Here is an 18,910-nt window from a genome sequence, read left to right on the forward strand (position 1 = left end):
AAATGTTAATAATTGTTTATCTTCCAGTTCCCTGTGGAATTCATATTCCAAACTGATAGCAACTGCATTAACTTACTTATATGACAATTCAAAATGCTTGTGAAGTTGATGAATGTTTAATACTTTCATTTAATATACTTTGGGCAAGAAGAATTTGAAATGAAACAAAAACCAAACTCAGTTGAAGTTGTATAATATCATCAACAATTATTTACAGAGATCACAACATTTATGGTCACACACACAAGGGTTATGAATAGGTATTCATTTATAAATGCATTCAATCACAAACATATTCGACTCAAGTTATAAATTTTAAAATTTGAGCTTGCAATTTCAGAATATCAATCTACACTTTTTCAAATACACATATCAGACATGTAGCGTAAGTGCCAATAGGCTATTTTCAAATTTATAATTTGTAGATATAAGTGCGGTAACACTTAAAATAGTACACATAATATTTGACACATGAAAATTAAACTCTACAGTGCATTACCATATATTTCTGCTAGATATTTTTTTTATCTATTTACTAAATGCATGTTGAAAAAAATTGGATAGACAATAGCTTAAGAATTGCTTAAAAAGACGTACATTGCATACTGTTTAATATTCAATAAAGAACAAATATAGCAAATCTTTATATAGATATAACTTGATGATGTTCTTAATTTATATTAGTATAGTAATCTTATTTCAATCTAATTTCCAAACTTTTAAGGCAATTTACATATTATTTTTATATTGCGATATACAATTTCTATTTATAAATATATTTATTTATTTTAAAATATTAGGTAAGAAAAAACAAGTGTAAATCCTTTTAGTATAGTTATTGCTTGTTATTTTTTATTAAAATAAAAAAATGCGTTGTTCAATATGTATAGACAAAAAATAATCTGTAGCAACATTGAGGTAATATAAAAATATTTTAAAATAACACTATATTCATATATTTATTAAGACAGCTTAAATGCAGGTAACTCGGAACATTACAGATCTATATTAATGAAATAGTTATTTGAATATATTTTATATCCATTATTTATTAATTATAATGGATTAATTTTGATTTTGAAATACATGTATTTTAGCTACTGTTTTAAACCTTTTTTGTTATTTGATATCTTTTTGTATGTAATCATTTAAAAATTGCCAACTTTTACTAATTAAAATATTACGAGATTGTTAAGCAATTCATATAAATCGATATATTTGATAATGATTGATGAATTTCAGTATAACAATTATTACTAATAAAAATAGGCAGTGAGAGCTATAAATCTTCTATCTAAATAACTTTGTTCTACCTCTACAGAACCCCCAAATTCTTGAGCTATGGAAAGTATCTGAAACAAATAGTTATAATTTTTTAGGTCATCAGATAAAACAAGAGATATATAAATTTATATAATTAAAAGTAATTTGCTGTTACCATAGTTGCAAAACTCAGTCATCTATTTATTTAAATATATTTATGTTTATGCATATCTAGTATGAATAGTAAGAAAGAAGCAGGAATCAATAAGTTCTGCCATAGGAGCTGAAGATAATTATATGAAAATACTATAAAGGGAACATCATCATTTCTTTCTTTTGTCTTTCAAGCTTACTTGACACCAAAATGGAATCAGTGGCTGAGCCTTTAAAGCATAACAGACACAGTTATGTTTGTATTTTCAATATAAGTGTAGATAATCTTTTTGGACAATTGATTCTTTCGTTTTAAAAAGTAAAACAAAATTATTTAAATAAAAATAATAACCTGATCCATTCTTGTATTTCTCGGTAAGTACAATGCAATGTTTGAGTTGATTTCCCGAGCAATCCTCATCAATTCTGATGCTGGTTTGGGTACCAGCATAGTTTCTATATCATATTCATAATTCTGAAATATACAATAACATGATTGTAAACTTAAGCTGTACTTATAAATTCTAAAGAATACTTTGTATTGATTTAATCTGGTTTGAAGGATTAAGAAACCAATGTAAGTACTGGTGCAAGTATTTTTTAAACCCTTTTTTTTTTTTTTTATTCCTTTTAAACCCTGTCATATGAAATAGATAGCAATTCATTTAGCCCCGTCCTGTTTGGTAGTACGCAAGCAGCGCACCTATTTTATACGCTAATTAAGTAACAAAAGTTAAACAATATTATTATTACTCACATCAGAATAATTCGGTCCTCCCCAAGGAGGGCTTAAAAACACCATGTCCGCCGTTAGAGTTGGTGCTATTTCGAAAAAGTCTCCCACTATAAACTCTATCCGATCTGCCACACCATAAACAGCGGCGTTGTGTTTCGCCATTTCTATCTTCGCTGGATCAATGTCTATGGCGGTTACTGAAAATGTTAAAAAGGGTAGTAATAAATACAGTAACATTGCATCCTTTGGCTAAAATTTTTTATCAGGGATAATTATTAATATTTATACAAAAAAATAAAAAGATTGAAACAATTATCATGATTATTAGTTTGTATTGTTAACACCTGGAATATTGTAGTACATATAGATATATAGGTAGAAGATATAAATGGGCAAATGTTAACTCCAGATAATACTAGTTGATAATTAAAAAACAATAGGAAATTAGTTATGACTTGTAAAGTAGCACCTCTCTTGCACGTGAGTGCGAACTGTATGGTGTTCCCGCCGGCGCCGCAGAAGGCGTCCACGACGTGGTCGCGCCCGCACTTGTCGGCGATGTGGCGCGCCACGCTCTCCGGCGTCACGCTGAACCAGCTCTCGCGGTCCAGCTGGATGCCTTCGTCGAAGCTGCAAGTGTAAAGAAGAGTCGTAAGTGTTCACGACCGCCCATAAACAATAATACTATGTAGTTTTATATATTTAAGATGAGTTGGAGGTACCTATCCAGACAGGCTTGCACAAAGCGATACCACCAAGTAAATTTCAGTCGCAATACATGTTTTCATATGCAAATAATTAGTTTGCCATAACATTGTTTATATGAAAAAACTTACCGATGAAATAGCGAATGTCGTTTCTTCCAATACTTAAACATTTTTTCATCTCCTTTAAGTTCAATCGGCATGTCTGTTGTATCACAATCTTCCATACGAGAATATCTTTTAGGTCGACGCCTGCGTTTGTTTAGATCTGAAAAACAATACATCCGATTTACAATATTTGTTTAATTAAGACAATATACATATAGAAAACTCACTTGTTATTTCGACATGAATATCTATCGGTTCATCCTTTTTGCTTTCAGTAACATCACTTTGCGGTTGCTCTATGTCTTCTCGTACAATTTCTGCAGTATCTTCAGATGTAGCTTCGATTTCATTTACATTATTTTTAGATTTATTGTTATTCTCTGTATTTTCTGTTTCAGTCGTTGTAGTTTCTTCTAATTTATTGATATCTAAGTTATTTTTCTCACCATCTGACTGCAATTCTGGACCGTCATCATCAGTAAGCATTTCGCCTTCATCTTGTGACTCTTGATTCTGAAATGTGATTATCTTCATTCTCTTAACCATTTAATTGGGAATCACCACAAGGTGTGATCCCAAATTAGTTGGTAAGGTAACTGTGCAATAAAGATTTAGCTGCCTGGCAACTGGCCATCTTTACGCCAACCCTTACGAATGCTAGTAAATGGTTCACCACTAATTAGATCGTTTATTCGAGGTATGTGCTCGATTCGACGATGAAAAATATACTTAAACTATTATGTTAATCAAACTAAGAAAATAATGAATTTTAACCTGTTCCAATTGATACGGTTTCCCTTCATCATCAAAATATGTTTTCTTTGAAGCACCCGATCGCTTGTATCTTGGTGGACGCAATCGCACTAACCGCTTTCTATAAATAAGCTGACCCTTCGGTATCTTTTCCGAATCGAATGAGAAACCCATTATTTGGAATGTTGATTTTACTTTCTCGGAATTCACCTTTTCGTCGTCGATTTCGTGACTGAAATTTGAAATGATATAAAATGATTATCTTAATTATATACTTATGAAATAAATTGTTTTAAATATTTTTTACATGTAAATTTTAAAAAAATAGCCTTGCTTTATTTCCAAAAGACATTTTAAATCTTTATTATTACCAAAATTTTGAACATTTTATAAAGTTACTTTCGTAAATTACGTATAGTGTAAAGAAAAATTACACTCTAGGATAGTTTTTTTAAATAATTATATCTTTAAAATTTACCTTCTCTTCAACGATACTGGCTTTTCTTCGGGTGGATCGTCATCTCCATCATAATAATCATGTTTGGAGACATTGCTATTGTTTTGTGGATTGTTTGATCCGGTTTTGCTTTTATTCGAGTCCAATGCTACTGAATCAGACTTTTCATTATCAGGTGTTCCATCTTCACCATCAACGGCTTCGTCGAATGACTTTTCTTTTTGTTCTTTTAGTAAACTTTGTAGTAAAACACCCACAGAGCTTATAATACGATTACTTGCATTCTTAGTCCTCCTCTTTGGCTTGACAGCCTTTTCTTCTAAATTAATTTTGTCGATTTTTGTTTGAACTTCTATAACAGAAGGCAGTTCTTGTGAATTCCCTTCACTATTTTCACATTCAATATCTAAGCTTTTCAATTCTTCTATTTTACTTTCATGTACATTCAAATTAGATATTTCTCTGTTTTTTATTTCATGACATTCAACATAATTTGCATAGTGCAAAGCATATTGTTCACCAAAATGTTTCTTCCATAGAAATTGCCAATATTGTTCGGTATCTAAATCATCAGATGGCATTTGTTCTGAATTATCATCAATGTTTACAATTCTTGTCTGATCATTAAATTGATCATCAGATGTTGATGTTGATGATGAAACACTATAGTCATCTGTAGGAGATGATTCAGATGTTACGTGACTGGAAGTAATATTATAACTTGAAAGAGTTAGTTTAGTTACATTTGTCATTGAATCTGTCCCTAGAAGTGTTCTGGGACTTACAATTCCATCGTGTTCCGAGCAAGATCGTCTTCTACGTGTAGGAAGCCACAATTCATCTTTATCACTTACTTTTTCACTCGGTTTATCATATTTATCATCATAATTCTGGCCTTTACTAGACTTTTTATATGGATTGACTTTTGAATCATAAGAGAATTTACGCTCTCTCATAACAATACCGTCATCATGTTCTTTATAATCAACAACATTATTACATAATGGCTCAACTGAGTGCTGTTTCGGAATGTTGTTATCATCAAGAACTAGGTCATGGTTTTCATCTAGATATGTTGGATTAATGTAGTCGCTGTACTTCTTGATCCAGGAAGCCCAAATGATTCTTTCACCATTAGAAGCCCAAAATTTTTCCCATGTATCATCTGATAGATAATTTTCATTGCTTTCAGTAATATCTTGTTCCATTTGTTCTATTTTGTCGAGCGTGGTGTAGTCTGAATGACAGTCCTGATATGTGAGGTCAGCACCACTATCACTGGGTTGCAGAGCATGGGAAGGGAAACCATGTACTTGAGTAGGATCTAGTTCATCAGTTGAACAATAGTTGTCTGTATGAGATGCACTACAGTAGCAACTGGCACCTTCATCTTTCTGTGAATAGATGAAATAAAATCATTAAGGAAACAAATATTAGAATTTAACATAAGGTATGGACCACCTTTTGGAATAGAGTGCTTTAATATTAAAAAATAAAATTATTTTATTTAATTATACTTTGATTAGAATAAGCTATAGATTAAATTATCTTTAGAATTAAGTGTCTACAAAATTTCTCCCAGTTGACACACAGGTGAAAAAATTCAATTCACCTAGTTTAAAAATTCAAGTGCAAAATTAGACCCTTAGAGCTAGATTAGATATATATACACTAACAAGTAAATTTAACTTAAAGCTTATAAGAATCAGAATTATTAATAAATACATACCTCACATTTTGTCTTGTATGAAGTATCTACAGAAAAATGTACATGAGAATGATCTTCTAGATCCTGTGATTGAGAGTCGGCTGCAATTTCTGCATCACTTTCACTGCCATATTCCTTTTCAGCATAGTATGTTCTTACTCCATCTCTACAATATATATATTTTTAATCTTATTAATTTGTTTTAACAGAATAATCAGGTTATCTCCATATTACGAAGATATTATCTACTGTCCACATTTATGTTTTTAGTTATGGGATCGCATTAGAAATTTGCATCTCAAATTTGGGGTTGATAGGGGTTACTTTTATAGGGGTTGGTTGCCCCTTTTAAATAACACCCCCGCGGAGGCGCGTATTTTTTTTAGGACTTTATAGTTATGTGCAACGGCACATCCTTTTGGGTTCACATGTGCATTTTTAAAATTCTAGAGTAATGGAACATTATTTTGTAGTTACATATGCATTTTTAATGTTCTACAATATGAATATTTTGTTTAATTGGTATATATATAGACTAATGAATAGGAGCCGATATGATTAGTTGAAGTTAAAAGGAACCTTGCCTAAGGACCTATATGTCTTTGCCCAATTTGATGTGTAATCATTTGGGTACCCCAAATTAAATTTTGGCTTCATTTTAATAGAAATAAAATAAAAAATACTTTATTAAATCATAATGAATTATTATAAAATAACATTAAATTATTATAAAACAACAATAAATAAAAATAACTTTACAAATGCACATATAAATAAATAATGTTCTGTTACAAGTAACTTCAAACTCATATAAAAAAAACTGAGAGGGGCAAACAATCTCTACAAAAAACAATTCTTATCAACCCCAAATTCGAGATGCGAATTTCTAATGCCAATCTTAGTTTTGACAATTATTCGTCTTTTAGATAGTTTGTGCAATTTTTTTTAGAGTTGTTTGTGAGAGAGTATGTCAATATGACCAATTTAACTAACCAAATTATACAAAATAATGCTAATATAATTTTTTATATTGACTAAAACTTAAGTACTACTATAATAAATGTCCAAAACTAATATGTATGGTACATGTTCTAAGCTTTAATACTGAATAAAATACATAGCAGAATATTATTGAAAGCATTCACTGATACGCAACAAAATATGAAGATACATAAAAGTCATATCATATTAAAGTTGATTTCAAATTTAAATAATAAAATGAATAATATAAATACACAATGACAAACTCTATTAACAATCGTATCCAGTATCGATTACTTCGAAAATATAATAAAAAACATAGTCTATATCATGTACTAACCTTATTACAGCTCGACTACATAAACAATAAACGTAATTGTCTTCATAAAATTCCTCATCATCGTCAAAGAAGAAATGAAATTCTGCTAAAGGCTCCCAACGGTGGTAATGATCGTAATACTCCGACATCATCACTAAAAGGAAGATATTTATGTGAAATTTAATGATATAGATTACGTTACACTTATGTCTTCATATTATAAATTAACTATACCCGAACTTGCCAAATTCTCTCTTAATAAACTCCCTTATTCGTACTACCAGTGGAAGTAGCTGCTTCTTCTGTTATTTGACAGTTATTGACAAAAATAATGTCATCTATATATTCCACAGGTTAACTCAACATTTGAGACTCAAGGAAAGACGTCAAGAACCATAACTCAGGCTCATGTCGATCAATACCCAAAGGGTAATTTAAAACAAAAAGGAACTTCATACATTTATGAAGTAAATTTTTTTAACTATTTTTTTTATTGCATAGTTAGGCGGACGAGCATATGGGCCACCTGATGGTAAGTGGTCATCAACGCCCATAGACATTGGCATTGTAAGAAATGTTAACGATCGCTTACATCGCCAATGCAGCACCAAGCTTGGGATATAAGATGTTATGTCCCTTATGCCTTTAATTACACTGGCTCACTCACCCTTCAGACCTGAACGAAACAATACCAAGTACTGTTTTGTGGTAGAATATCTGATGAGTGAGTGGTACCTACCCAGACGAGCTTGCATAAAGTCCTACATCAAAGAAATTGTTCTTATTTTCTCTTGCAGACTTTCCTTTAAACTAAACCATTTGCACTTCCTTTTACTCTTTTCTTCCTTTTTTATCAAACAGCAGACAAACGAAGGTATGTCATAGTATTTTATTTAACTTTAGAACGAAATTAAACGAAAAGCAATTAAAGGTTAAAAGTACGAATTACAAAGTTGAGATTCATAAAAAACTGAAGAGCTCCATGGAGTTGCTTATTGCAACAAGCTGAACAGAACATTTTTACTCATCAAAGAGCTAAGCTACTATATTTCTGATTTGAGACTATAAACAATTTGTGTTGGTGTGTGTCAATTTCAAAAATTGAAAAATAAAATATTTTTAGGTTCACTTGTTATGAAATATTAACTTATCATTAATTTGTTATATACAGGCACCAAATATTATCCCAAAATAGAAACTGGGTGGTAGATTAATATAAAATGATTAAAAAGTACCTAACTTTAACGAAATATAAGAAAATAGGAGCATTATTTATGATTTTGCCATTTTGCAGTACTATTTTTCTCCCCATTTTTTCGTTAATTAAATATCACGTACATATAATTATTTGTTTAAATTTACATGAATTATTGCTATTACGAAAAATTAAAACGAGGTGCTTATAACAAACAGTAGTTGAATGTCAAGACTGTCGTAAGTAACTTGACAGCTGACAGTTTTGATAATCAGACAGACAAAATGTTATAATTTAGACATTAGTAAACCACGTTTATTTTTAACAGAAAGTTTTTCTAAGTTTATTATCGCATTTTCAGTTTGTTTCATACAATGGGAAAGAAAAATAAAGAATCACTCGGTCGTGCTCTTATTAAAGACAGATTTGCTAAAAATCGACATCGCCGACATGTAGAAGACAATACGATGGTGAATTAATATTACTTATTAAAACATTTAAGTTTTTACCATACACAAGCGTATATCTAAGAAAGAATAAAAATTACAAAATAGCTTATTATAAATTAATATATTTCCATTTATTTAGTCATTTAATTTATTTTATTTTTGTCATTTTTTGAAATAGCTCCATACGACGGAGGTCCAGGATGGATATGATTGGGGTCGTCTTAATTTACAATCTGTCACAGCCGAATCTTCACTCCAAGAGTTCTTGTCAACGGCAGAGCTAGCTAACAGAGAGTTTATTGCTGAAAAAATGAATGTTAAATATGTTAAATCTGCCCCATGTGAAGTTGAATTGGCTACCTCACAACCAGATTTTGATGAGCCGCTGACAGTTCCAAGAAGGTAAAACTATAGAAATGAATCTTATAAGAAAATAAAAATAATAACATATATTTAATAATATCTATACTTTTTTCAGACCTCAATGGAAACCAGGTATCACAGCAGAGGAACAGTTAACAAAAGAAAGAGATGAATTCCTTGATTGGAGACGTTATTTAAATGAACTGCAAACCAAACTGGGTGCAGCAGTAACACCATATGAAAGAAATTTAGAACTCTGGAAACAGCTGTGGAGAACCTTAGAGAAGTCTGATATAGTTCTAATATTGTTGGATGCAAGAAATCCACTTTTGTTCAGGTTAAATACCGTCATAATTATATCACTTAACAAATTAAAATAAATTTAGATAAGCCAGTCGGCATGGTTGGTAGATACTTGCCTTTCACGCCGAAGGTTGTGGGTTCGATTCCCACCCAGGACAGACCTTTATGTGCATGAACATGTCTGTTTGTCCTGAGTCTGGGTGTAATTACCTATATAAGTATGTATTTACAAAAGAAAAGTAGTATATGTAGTATATGAGTTGTCTGGTTTCCATAGCACAAGCTCTGCATAATTTGGATCGATTGGCTGTGTGTAAAAAAAAATAATTAAAATAAATATCTTAACTGAAAATAAAAAAGAAAAAAACTAAAAGAAAACAAGACAATTGAAAAAAAAAGCATGCAAATGACAGTATTATCACATTAGGTTTTTTGTTATTTTTAAATAGAAAGTAATGTCTGATAGTTCATAATTGCTACGGCTGCAGTACATAATTTTACGAACCAATGTCTATATATTAGCTAGTAAGAAATATTATTCCTGACATTGTTAATATTCCACCAACTAAGATGGTAATGGGAATTTAAAATGTTTTAACTGGACACAAAATATTTGACGATGAAATTCTAAAATATATTTTATATGTGTATTGTAGATGTGCAGATTTGGAGAAGTATGCGACTGAACAAAAATGCAAGATTTTTTTGTTATTAAACAAAGCTGATTTAACTACAGAGTATGGGAGAAAATGTTGGGCAGAGTATTTTGCTAAAGAGGTAAAATATATGTTATATTCTTCAGATATAAAAACAGTAATATTGAGAGTATATATTAGAGTTAACTCTCATGAACCTTTAGTTAAACTAAACTAATTTGTCAAAAATAATGGTCTACAGAAGTAAAAGTGTAGGAGATAATAATACCTAATAAAATAACATATACAAATTATCCATTTAAAGAAATTTATATAAATTGTTTGTTTAGATAAAAATATGCAACTTTGTATTTCATAAAATAATGTTTGTGCAATTCACATCTTTACGTTTTCAGTCATTATGATGTTAATTTTTAAATAATATTGATCAGAAGTTATTTGGTAGCTACATAAGATATTATATATTTTTTAGAACATTTCAATAATATTCTTCTCTGCTGCAAAAAGTACTAAGGAAAGGAAAATATCTGAAGAAAGTAATGAAGCTAATGGAGTTGATGATAATCATGACTCAAGCGCAGAGTCTGTTGATTCTGAAGAGGAAAGTGAAAATCATAATGCTTTAAATGAAACACGAGATGACATTGAATTGTTTAAAAAGCAATTGGGAGATCTCGGTAAAGCAGTTAATGATACGGCTAATAGAATAGATGCCATTCAAGAAGCATTAGATAAGGTACTAGAAAATTTAAGATTGGAGAAACCAATAGAAACTTTTCAGAGTATAGAATTAACACTTACACAGTCAGCAGATAAATCGGAAGCAACAAATACAAATTCTGTTTCAGAAGAAGCAGATAAAATAAATGAAAATATTGACCAAGTAACAAATTCACATGAAATTTTCGACCGGGATAGACTGATACAAGTTCTTAAAGAGCAGAAGATTGATAAATTAAAGAATCCACCAAGACTGACAGTTGGAATGATCGGTTACCCCAATGTTGGAAAATCAAGCTCTGTTAATGTTTTGATGCAAACTAAAAAGGTATATAAAAAATAATAACTACATTTAGTACATTTATTTAACTATTTGGAAAGAAAGTCCAATTAATTAACAAAACAATATATACAAATAAACACATATAAATCATATTGCTCAATTAAATGCCCAATATTTAATTATGATTTTTCGTATTTCAATATTTTTATACAATACAAAGGTAAAGTGACAGCTTCTTTATATCCCAATGCTTTAGCTATCGAGCAGATGCTTTATCCCCCAATTTCATTTTCATCAAATTTATCGACATATTTTTGTCAAAATAAGTCTTGGAGATTATTATACTAATGCGGATTGGTGGATATACCATGTGACAGATTTTTATACGAGTCATTCAGGTTTACTCACAATTTTTTCTCTCACTGTTAGGTATGTGATGAATTTTAAGTACATAAAAACTCAGTGGTATTTACTTATAATAATTATATCAATAATAAGACCAACTTTCTTTTCCAAACATGTAATTAATTTTATTTTGACCATGAATTAATGAGTGTGCAATGTCTACATTGAATAAAAGGTTTTGAATTAGATTATTAATCTTCATCAATTCTTCATATTAAAAGGTTAGTGTCAGCTCCATGCCGGGTCACACAAGACACATACAGTCCCTGATATTGGATGATGATATAGAACTGCTGGACTGCCCTGGACTAGTATTACCGGCATATGCCGTAACACCAGATCTCTTGCTGACAGCTGTTCTGCCCATTGATCAAGTAAGTTTAATACATATATAGTCTGTTGTGTAAACTTAAAAGCTTTAGAAATATTGGTTTAAAAGAAAAGTGTAATCATTCATTTAAATTTTATGTTATTTTTATATGTATTTATTTACTCAACTTTGAATATGTCTAAAATTCTAAATAGTCAGTTGTGGTAATTGTACTACAGTATCATCAAACAAAGTTTAGATATTTTAGGTTTTGGCTTGAACGCAACGGATGTTGCTTGTATTAAACAATAATAATGAATGCAAAAACAACTTTTGGTCTAAATTTGCTAATGCAGATAATTATCAATACTTACTCGATGTAGAAATATCTCAAGTCATAAAAGTTATAACTAATTTCAGGAATTTGACAAATATATTTTCGTACATATGTTTTTTAAGTCACTAATTGTGTTCTTATAAGGCGGTTTTTCTATATTTCATGTACAATAATAATAAGTATTTGTTTTATATGTTGCATTAAATAGATAAATTGTTTTAGATGCAATCTCACGATGCAGCAATGGCGCGTCTGTGCCAGCTCGTGAGTCGATACACATTCCAGCACAAATATGGACTCCTTCTACCAGAGTATGAAGGCAGTGAACTTGAATACAGGAAAATATTGACCGCGCATGCTTGTGAGTTTTTCATCCTTACTAATATTATGAATGCCAAAGTGAGTTTTTTTTATTGGTTTGTTTGTTACATTTTCACGTCTTAACTACTTAACCAATCATTATGAAGGTCTTATTGAGTTACTTTTTACTATTCAAATCAAATCAAATCAAAATAATTTTTATTCAAATGAACTTTAACTATGAATCGTCAAGCGCTACCAACGGTTCGGAATGTGGCCTAGCAGAACTTACAACCAAACTTGCAACTTTGTCCAAAAAAAATGATAATGATATAATTAATATTTTAAATTCTAAAATTATTATCTTTTCCAGTTAATAGAGGCTTCATGACAGCCGCTGGTCAGCCAGATCAATCGAGATCAGCTCGACTTTTCTTGAAAGACGCTGCCAGTGGTCGCTTACACTGGGAACAATTACCCCCTGGATATGAACCAGCTCCTGTGGATGATTTGATAGAAGAGAAGAAAAATGAGACCAGGAAACCAACACCAAGAGAGGCTAGAGCTGTTGAGGTAAGTTTTAATGGTAGTAGGGTCTTGTGCAAGCTCGTCTGGGTAGGTAGCAACCAATCATCAGATATTCTACCGCACAATGCAGTACTTTGTATTGTTGTATTCCGGTTTGAAGGGTGAGTGAGCCATAATTACTAGCACAAGAGATATAACATCTTAGTTTCCAAGGTTGGTGGCGATGTAAGCGATGACAAGGAAACCAACACCAAGAGAGGCTAGAGCTGTTGAGGTAAGTTTTAATGGTGGTAGAGTCTTGTGTAAGCTCGTCTGGGTAGGTAGCAACCAATCATCAGATATTCTACCGCACAATGCAGTACTTTGTATTGTTGTATTCCGGTTTGAAGGGTGGGTGAGCCATAATTACTAGCGCAAGAGATATAACATCTTAGTTTCCAAGGTAGGTGGCGATGTTAGCGATGGTTAACATTTCTTACTATGCTAATGTCTATTGGCGTTGGTGACCATTTACCAGCAGGTGGCCCATATGCTCGCCCGCCTACCAATTATATAAATTAAAAAAAAGTTTGTTTCATATGGTACTATGGTATTTCTATATTGAAATTGATGTTTTGGATTTGTGCTGGTAAGTCTATATGATGTGGTCTATTTGACTGCCTGGGTGGTGTAGAATATATATATAAGGCCGCAGATCTCGAAGTCCTGGATTCAAACCCCAGGTTGGTCTGATAACAAGACTTGAGTTTTTCTGTCGAACATTTTCAGTAGTAGCCCGGAGTCTGGGTTGAAAGTGTGTACACTCCCGTGCCTCGGACAGCACGTAAATCCGTTGATCCTGCTCCTGAATTCTTTTCGGTCTTGTCGAATTACCGTCCCATCGGATTATGAGAGTTAGGCAATAGATGTGTTTCCACACTTGTGTACTATAATATGTCCAACGCAGCTAGCTAAACTCTCTCGATCAGGAGGACATCGGCATCATCATCATGAATTGGTTATCTAGAAGAATGTGACGTTGTTCTTTTGACTGATTAGGTATTAATCATATAAAAATATTTATCATAGAGCAAATTGCAATTTTTTTAATTAATTATTTAAAAACCTACTGGTATTCGAAAAAAGTTCAAAATATAAGGCAATGAAACTATTGAACAGTGAAACGGGTTATAGCTTTTAAATATATTTACGGACATAAAAAAACAAATAGTTGTATATTTCGCTTCTATTGCTATTAACAGAATGTAAATACCTCATTCTAAGGCTCTCATATCTGCTAACGATAAAGCTTGGGATTTATTCCATCATGCTGCTCCACTGTGTGATATTGGACATATTTATGGCATTACTTTATCCGGAACAAGCAGGTCGTCATGTAATATCTTCTTTCACCTTCAAATATAAACCATAATAGTTAGTAATATAAAAATTTTGTCGCATACTTATATTGTGATCTTCAGGTGTTTGTAGAGCCGAGATGGCCTTGTAGTTAGAACACGTGAATCTTAACCGATGATCGTGGCTGATCGTGATGTACCCGGGCAAGCACCACTGAATTTTTATGTGCTTAATTTGTGATTATAATTCATCTCGTGCTTGACGGTGAAGGATAACATCGTGAGGAATCCTGCTTGTGTCTAATTTCACTGAAATTCTGCCACATGTGTATTCCACCAACCCGCATTGGAGCATCGTGGTGGAATAAGCTTCTTCTTTCCTCAAAAAAGGAGAAGAGGCCTTAGCCCAGCATTGGGACCTTCACAGGCTGTTACTTTACTTTAGTTGTTTGTGTTTCATTCAATGTGTCATCAATGATCTATCTTCGTTCATTGCTATGTTATTGAAATAATTTGGGAATGAGTCACGTGATTTTTAGCACAAGACTTTATTAAAAAAAACACCCACTTTAAACACTCCATCAAACAATTTTATTACGTAGTTTATCAAAGGTTATTTTATTTAGAGATGTAGAACAACCTTGGTTCATTTTAACTGAGTATTGAGTGATCTGTTTAAAAATTTAATGTTTTTTTAGGGTTGGATGAATAAGTCAAAGGAAATCGACAATACGTTTTTCGCTATGCAGAAGAGTGGTGCCCACGTTAAAGGAAAACCAATTTTGGGGTATGTATTGAAATGAGTATTTGGAAAATGTTTTTTGAATGGATTTTTCTTGTAATAAAATTTTATGTAACGCATTTCGTTTGTATAGTTTTAAAGACGTTTAAATTTTGAGAAAAAAAAATTAAAGCTGAATATAGCTTATGTTCTCAAAGTTGCATTCCGACTGGAACATCGTTTTCAATCTTCGGATTGTGATTCTCACGGGTGTCGTTGTAAGGTAAGGTAGGTCTAGCGTCCACGGTTTTCATTTCATCATTGTATTGAACAAAAGATTTTAAATTAATTGTTATAAGTAAATGAAACAAGTATTTTCCAAGTAACGTAATACGAAAATATAACTGTAAGATTTCCTCTAGAGGGTTTGTCATCCGTCCCATCGCGCTCCACTAACGAAGATTGCAGCCGGATCTCAGTTCTTTCGTCAGATGCCAAAGCTTTGTAATGTTTTCAAAGTCATTAAAAGATGAGAAATTATGTTTGTTGTTGAATGAAAATCGTGCACTATCCTCACGATACAAATCACTCGTGCTGCTCTCTGAGAAAATACTCACTACCCGTCTCGTTCTGCATTTCGAAGTTGATTCTACTCTCCGATGCTCAATTGAAGTTCAAGGTGCGATCAAATATATTCGGCATTGCCGCTTTGAAAACCATGCCCATCGTGACAGTGGCTCGCGATGAGGTGGTCCTAGTGGGTTCAGTTGCAGCACAGTCTGCCTGAGTAGACTATTGGAAGCGTACCCCAAGTACATGGATGTTAGGGTGGGAGACGACGGGTGATAGGCGAAACACAAATCGCGGCCCTTGCAATTTCAATTTTGACTGGTTCTTGCGAGTAACCTTTATTCTGTGCGTATCTGGACGAGAAATATAGTTTCGAGCCGCATTACAACCAACTTATAATTGTCGCGGCCGCCCTGTATAATCTGCTCAATGTAGGAGGTCCATATTCAATTTTATTTACGAAACTACGGCATAGTGCGGTTCAGGGCATTGCACGTGACACTCATATTGGTGGAAATTCTCACCGCGAAAAATAAGGGCTAATCCAAGGTCTTGATAGACATTTGTCATGTTGGACATCTGCTTACGTTTTAGAATCATTTTGTTTTAACTTATAATACATTAATGTGACTCTCTAGTGGCTAGAGGTAAGACCGCAGACCGGAGGTCCTAGGTTCAAATCCCAGGTTGGGCCAATAAAATGTTTTTGAGTTTTTCTGTCGAAAATTCTCAATAGCAACCCGGAGTCCGGAAGATGTTAATATGTACACTCCCGTGCCTCGGAAAGCACGTAAAGCTTGAACTCCTGAACTCTTTCTAGTCGTGTCGGATTGCTGTCTTATCGGATTATGAGAGTTTGGGAACAGAGAGTGCACCTGTGTTTGCGCACACACATGTGCACTATAATATCTCCTGCGCAGTTGGCTAGTCTCTCTTGAGATTGGCCGCCGTGGCCGAAATCGGTCTGGAGGACTATTATTATTATTACATTAATGTGATTAGAATATTTTATTATTATGCTCGAAACTCGCATCTCATGTTTCATGATTTTGAAAACTTGATTTCTGAAGCAACGATTTAGCTTTTTTTTCTAATGTTCATTTTTATATTTATATATGTATTATTTCACTATAAAACTTTTATTAAACTTTCTTCACAAAAAGCTTGTGTGTGAGATATAAGTATTTATATTTATTTGTTGTAGCTTTAAGTGATAAGATCGCCTTTGGATTTACGTTATATGCAACAAAGTGGAGTTAAAAAAATATATACAAAAGATGTGTATTATATATAGGGTACATATTTTATCCATACAATTTTCACATTCTAACATAAGACGTTGCACACATTATTGCGTCCGTATTTACTTTAAGAGCAATTTTCATGCTCGTTAACTCCGGGACTACTCGTAAAGCAGTTAAATTTTATGAATTAACGCTTGGCCTCGGTCCAGGGTGACTATTTCGTCTCCGGGAAGTTTATTTAGGTTTCCCTTAACTAAAATTGATAATTTTCGGATGAGATCTCTTTCATCTCGGTTGTGGAAATATTTTATTGAATCACTTGCTGTGTTGCGAAATTTGTATTACAAATTGTTTTCTTAATAATTATATTAAACGATAATATTATGATGCTCGCTTTATTATTTTGTTTTTTTTTATGTAATCTTTTTTCGGTATTAATTGTTGTTGTATTGAGTGATTGTAAATATTTTTTATTCATTCATATTAAGCAATAACGATTTATTATTGTAACACAAAAAAATTGATTAAAAATTTAATATTTTTTTTTTAGTGTCACAGCGCCATCAGAAAAGCCGATTGTTAGAAAACCCTGGAAACTTGAAAAGAAACATGCAAATAAAAACAAAAGAGAAAAGTTGAGAAGAGTCTATGCTCATTTAGATGAACATTGAAGACCACAGATTGAATATTATAGAGTTCAGAAAATAAATATGTAGCATTAATTTAAAAACTTGAGTACATAACGAATGTCGATATTTAATAAACTATGTTGCATTGTAATTGCTTTTTATTTATTATATACTGAAGTTGTTTTAAGTATGAAATGTATCAATTGTTGGTTGTTTAGAATATATGCTTTTTTGGCGATAAAAACTTAGTATTGAATGAAATAAAGTTATATTGTCATTCTTCTATCCATCCGTTGTAGGCATTTTATACCTAGAACATCTGATCCTGTCACTCGACTCATGTACCTGTAAAATGGTAATTTTTTTAGGCTTTTTCTATTACACACAATGTAAAATATACACTATAAACGCGGCTTACCTGTGAGATTTATTACGAGTCTATGCGACGTCGCATTATTTTTTTTTTATTTGGATTTTTCAATTTTAACTACATAGGCTGGCCTATCGAACGTGTGCTCGGAGCTTAATGTAGGAAGTACGTTTTATATCTACGATTTATTTAAACTGGTCCATCTTGGCATATTGAGTGCCACAGATACTAAATTAAATACATTTATAACATATAACGGTAACGATCAAAATAAAGAAATATATATTGATCAATAAAATGGCTACTTTATGTGGAAAGCAAACATCGTAATTTAGTTGGAAGTGGTGCTTATAAAACAAACAAAGAATTTAAACGTTATAAATCTATGTCCGACGATAAATAATGGGGTTTACGTCATACATACATATATGACATGAAACTTTGGGCGTGTAAACTACGTTAAATTGGGCGGGAAATACTTTAAAATCAATGAAATTCTGTAAAGAAATAATTTTAACGAAAATTTTATTAAGTAATTACTTCATACTTATTAATTAAACTTTTTTTGTGAAAGAATGATTTATTAGTTTAACTTCATCGTAGCCTAAAGTGTGGTATCAGACATACGAGTTGCGAATGTGAAATCGAGCACTTGTCTTAAATTAGCGGGCGTTGTAAATCAGAAGATTCGGGCCAACGTTACGCCATAGGATTCCTCGAATATTTTAACAGCTACGCACTGAAAATGTTTATATTATGAATGGCGGGCTCAGGGTTAACCTTATTAAAATACTTAAATCTGTTCGATTTAACAGACTGCAATTTTCACACCAATCAATTATTATAAACATGGAATAAAAATGTTTTGTAAAATTCATTTCTATGGAATCTATACAAAATTTAAAACTGAATTAAAAACACTTGTTAAATACTTTTTAAATTATCAATTGATTTATTGTTTTCTTAATTGAAAATACCACATAATTCTAATATTAATTATGACAGACC

General features: G+C 31.9%; 2 protein-coding genes across 2 annotated transcripts; one reads left to right on the top strand and one right to left on the bottom strand.

The window, feature by feature from the left end:
• Positions 1-176: 176 nt before the first annotated feature.
• Positions 177-7,489, bottom strand: LOC126774452 (trimethylguanosine synthase). The gene is made up of 11 exons (XM_050496000.1): positions 7,417-7,489; positions 7,204-7,336; positions 5,904-6,048; positions 4,196-5,568; positions 3,739-3,949; positions 3,192-3,477; positions 2,989-3,124; positions 2,622-2,782; positions 2,174-2,349; positions 1,769-1,891; positions 177-1,352 (listed from the first exon to the last, which is right to left on the bottom strand). The coding sequence occupies exons 2-11, from the start codon at positions 7,332-7,334 to the stop codon at positions 1,257-1,259; spliced, it is 2,838 nt and encodes a 945-aa protein (XP_050351957.1). The 5' UTR covers positions 7,335-7,336; positions 7,417-7,489; the 3' UTR covers positions 177-1,256.
• A 1,159-nt stretch (positions 7,490-8,648) lies between these two features.
• Positions 8,649-17,675, top strand: LOC126774460 (large subunit GTPase 1 homolog). Its single transcript, XM_050496014.1, has 10 exons — positions 8,649-8,847; positions 9,005-9,228; positions 9,305-9,526; positions 10,149-10,269; positions 10,621-11,196; positions 11,778-11,930; positions 12,426-12,564; positions 12,877-13,076; positions 15,067-15,155; positions 17,454-17,675. Exons 1-10 carry the CDS (start codon positions 8,752-8,754, stop codon positions 17,572-17,574), a joined length of 1,941 nt encoding a protein of 646 aa, XP_050351971.1. The 5' UTR covers positions 8,649-8,751; the 3' UTR covers positions 17,575-17,675.
• Positions 17,676-18,910: the final 1,235 nt, after the last annotated feature.

Source organism: Nymphalis io, chromosome 16 (assembly GCF_905147045.1).
Source record: "Nymphalis io chromosome 16, ilAglIoxx1.1, whole genome shotgun sequence".
In the NCBI taxonomy this organism is placed as follows: Eukaryota; Metazoa; Arthropoda; class Insecta; order Lepidoptera; family Nymphalidae; genus Nymphalis; species Nymphalis io.

Bases quoted from the DNA above. Each gene is read 5' to 3' on its own strand.
- LOC126774452 (XM_050496000.1), bottom strand. From the start codon at position 7,334: ATGATGTCGGAGTATTACGATCATTACCACCGTTGGGAGCCTTTAGCA. The intron at 3,950-4,195 runs GTAAATTTTAAA...TTCAAATTTCAG, and splicing joins CCAGTATCGTTGAAGAGAAG to TCACGAAATCGACGACGAAA. The intron at 3,125-3,191 runs GTGAGTTTTCTA...ATTGTTTTTCAG, and splicing joins TATTCATGTCGAAATAACAA to ATCTAAACAAACGCAGGCGT.
- LOC126774460 (XM_050496014.1), top strand. From the start codon at position 8,752: ATGGGAAAGAAAAATAAAGAATCACTCGGTCGTGCTCTTATTAAAGAC. The intron at 11,197-11,777 runs GTATATAAAAAA...TCATATTAAAAG, and splicing joins TTTTGATGCAAACTAAAAAG to GTTAGTGTCAGCTCCATGCC. The intron at 13,077-15,066 runs GTAAGTTTTAAT...ATGTTTTTTTAG, and splicing joins GAGAGGCTAGAGCTGTTGAG to GGTTGGATGAATAAGTCAAA.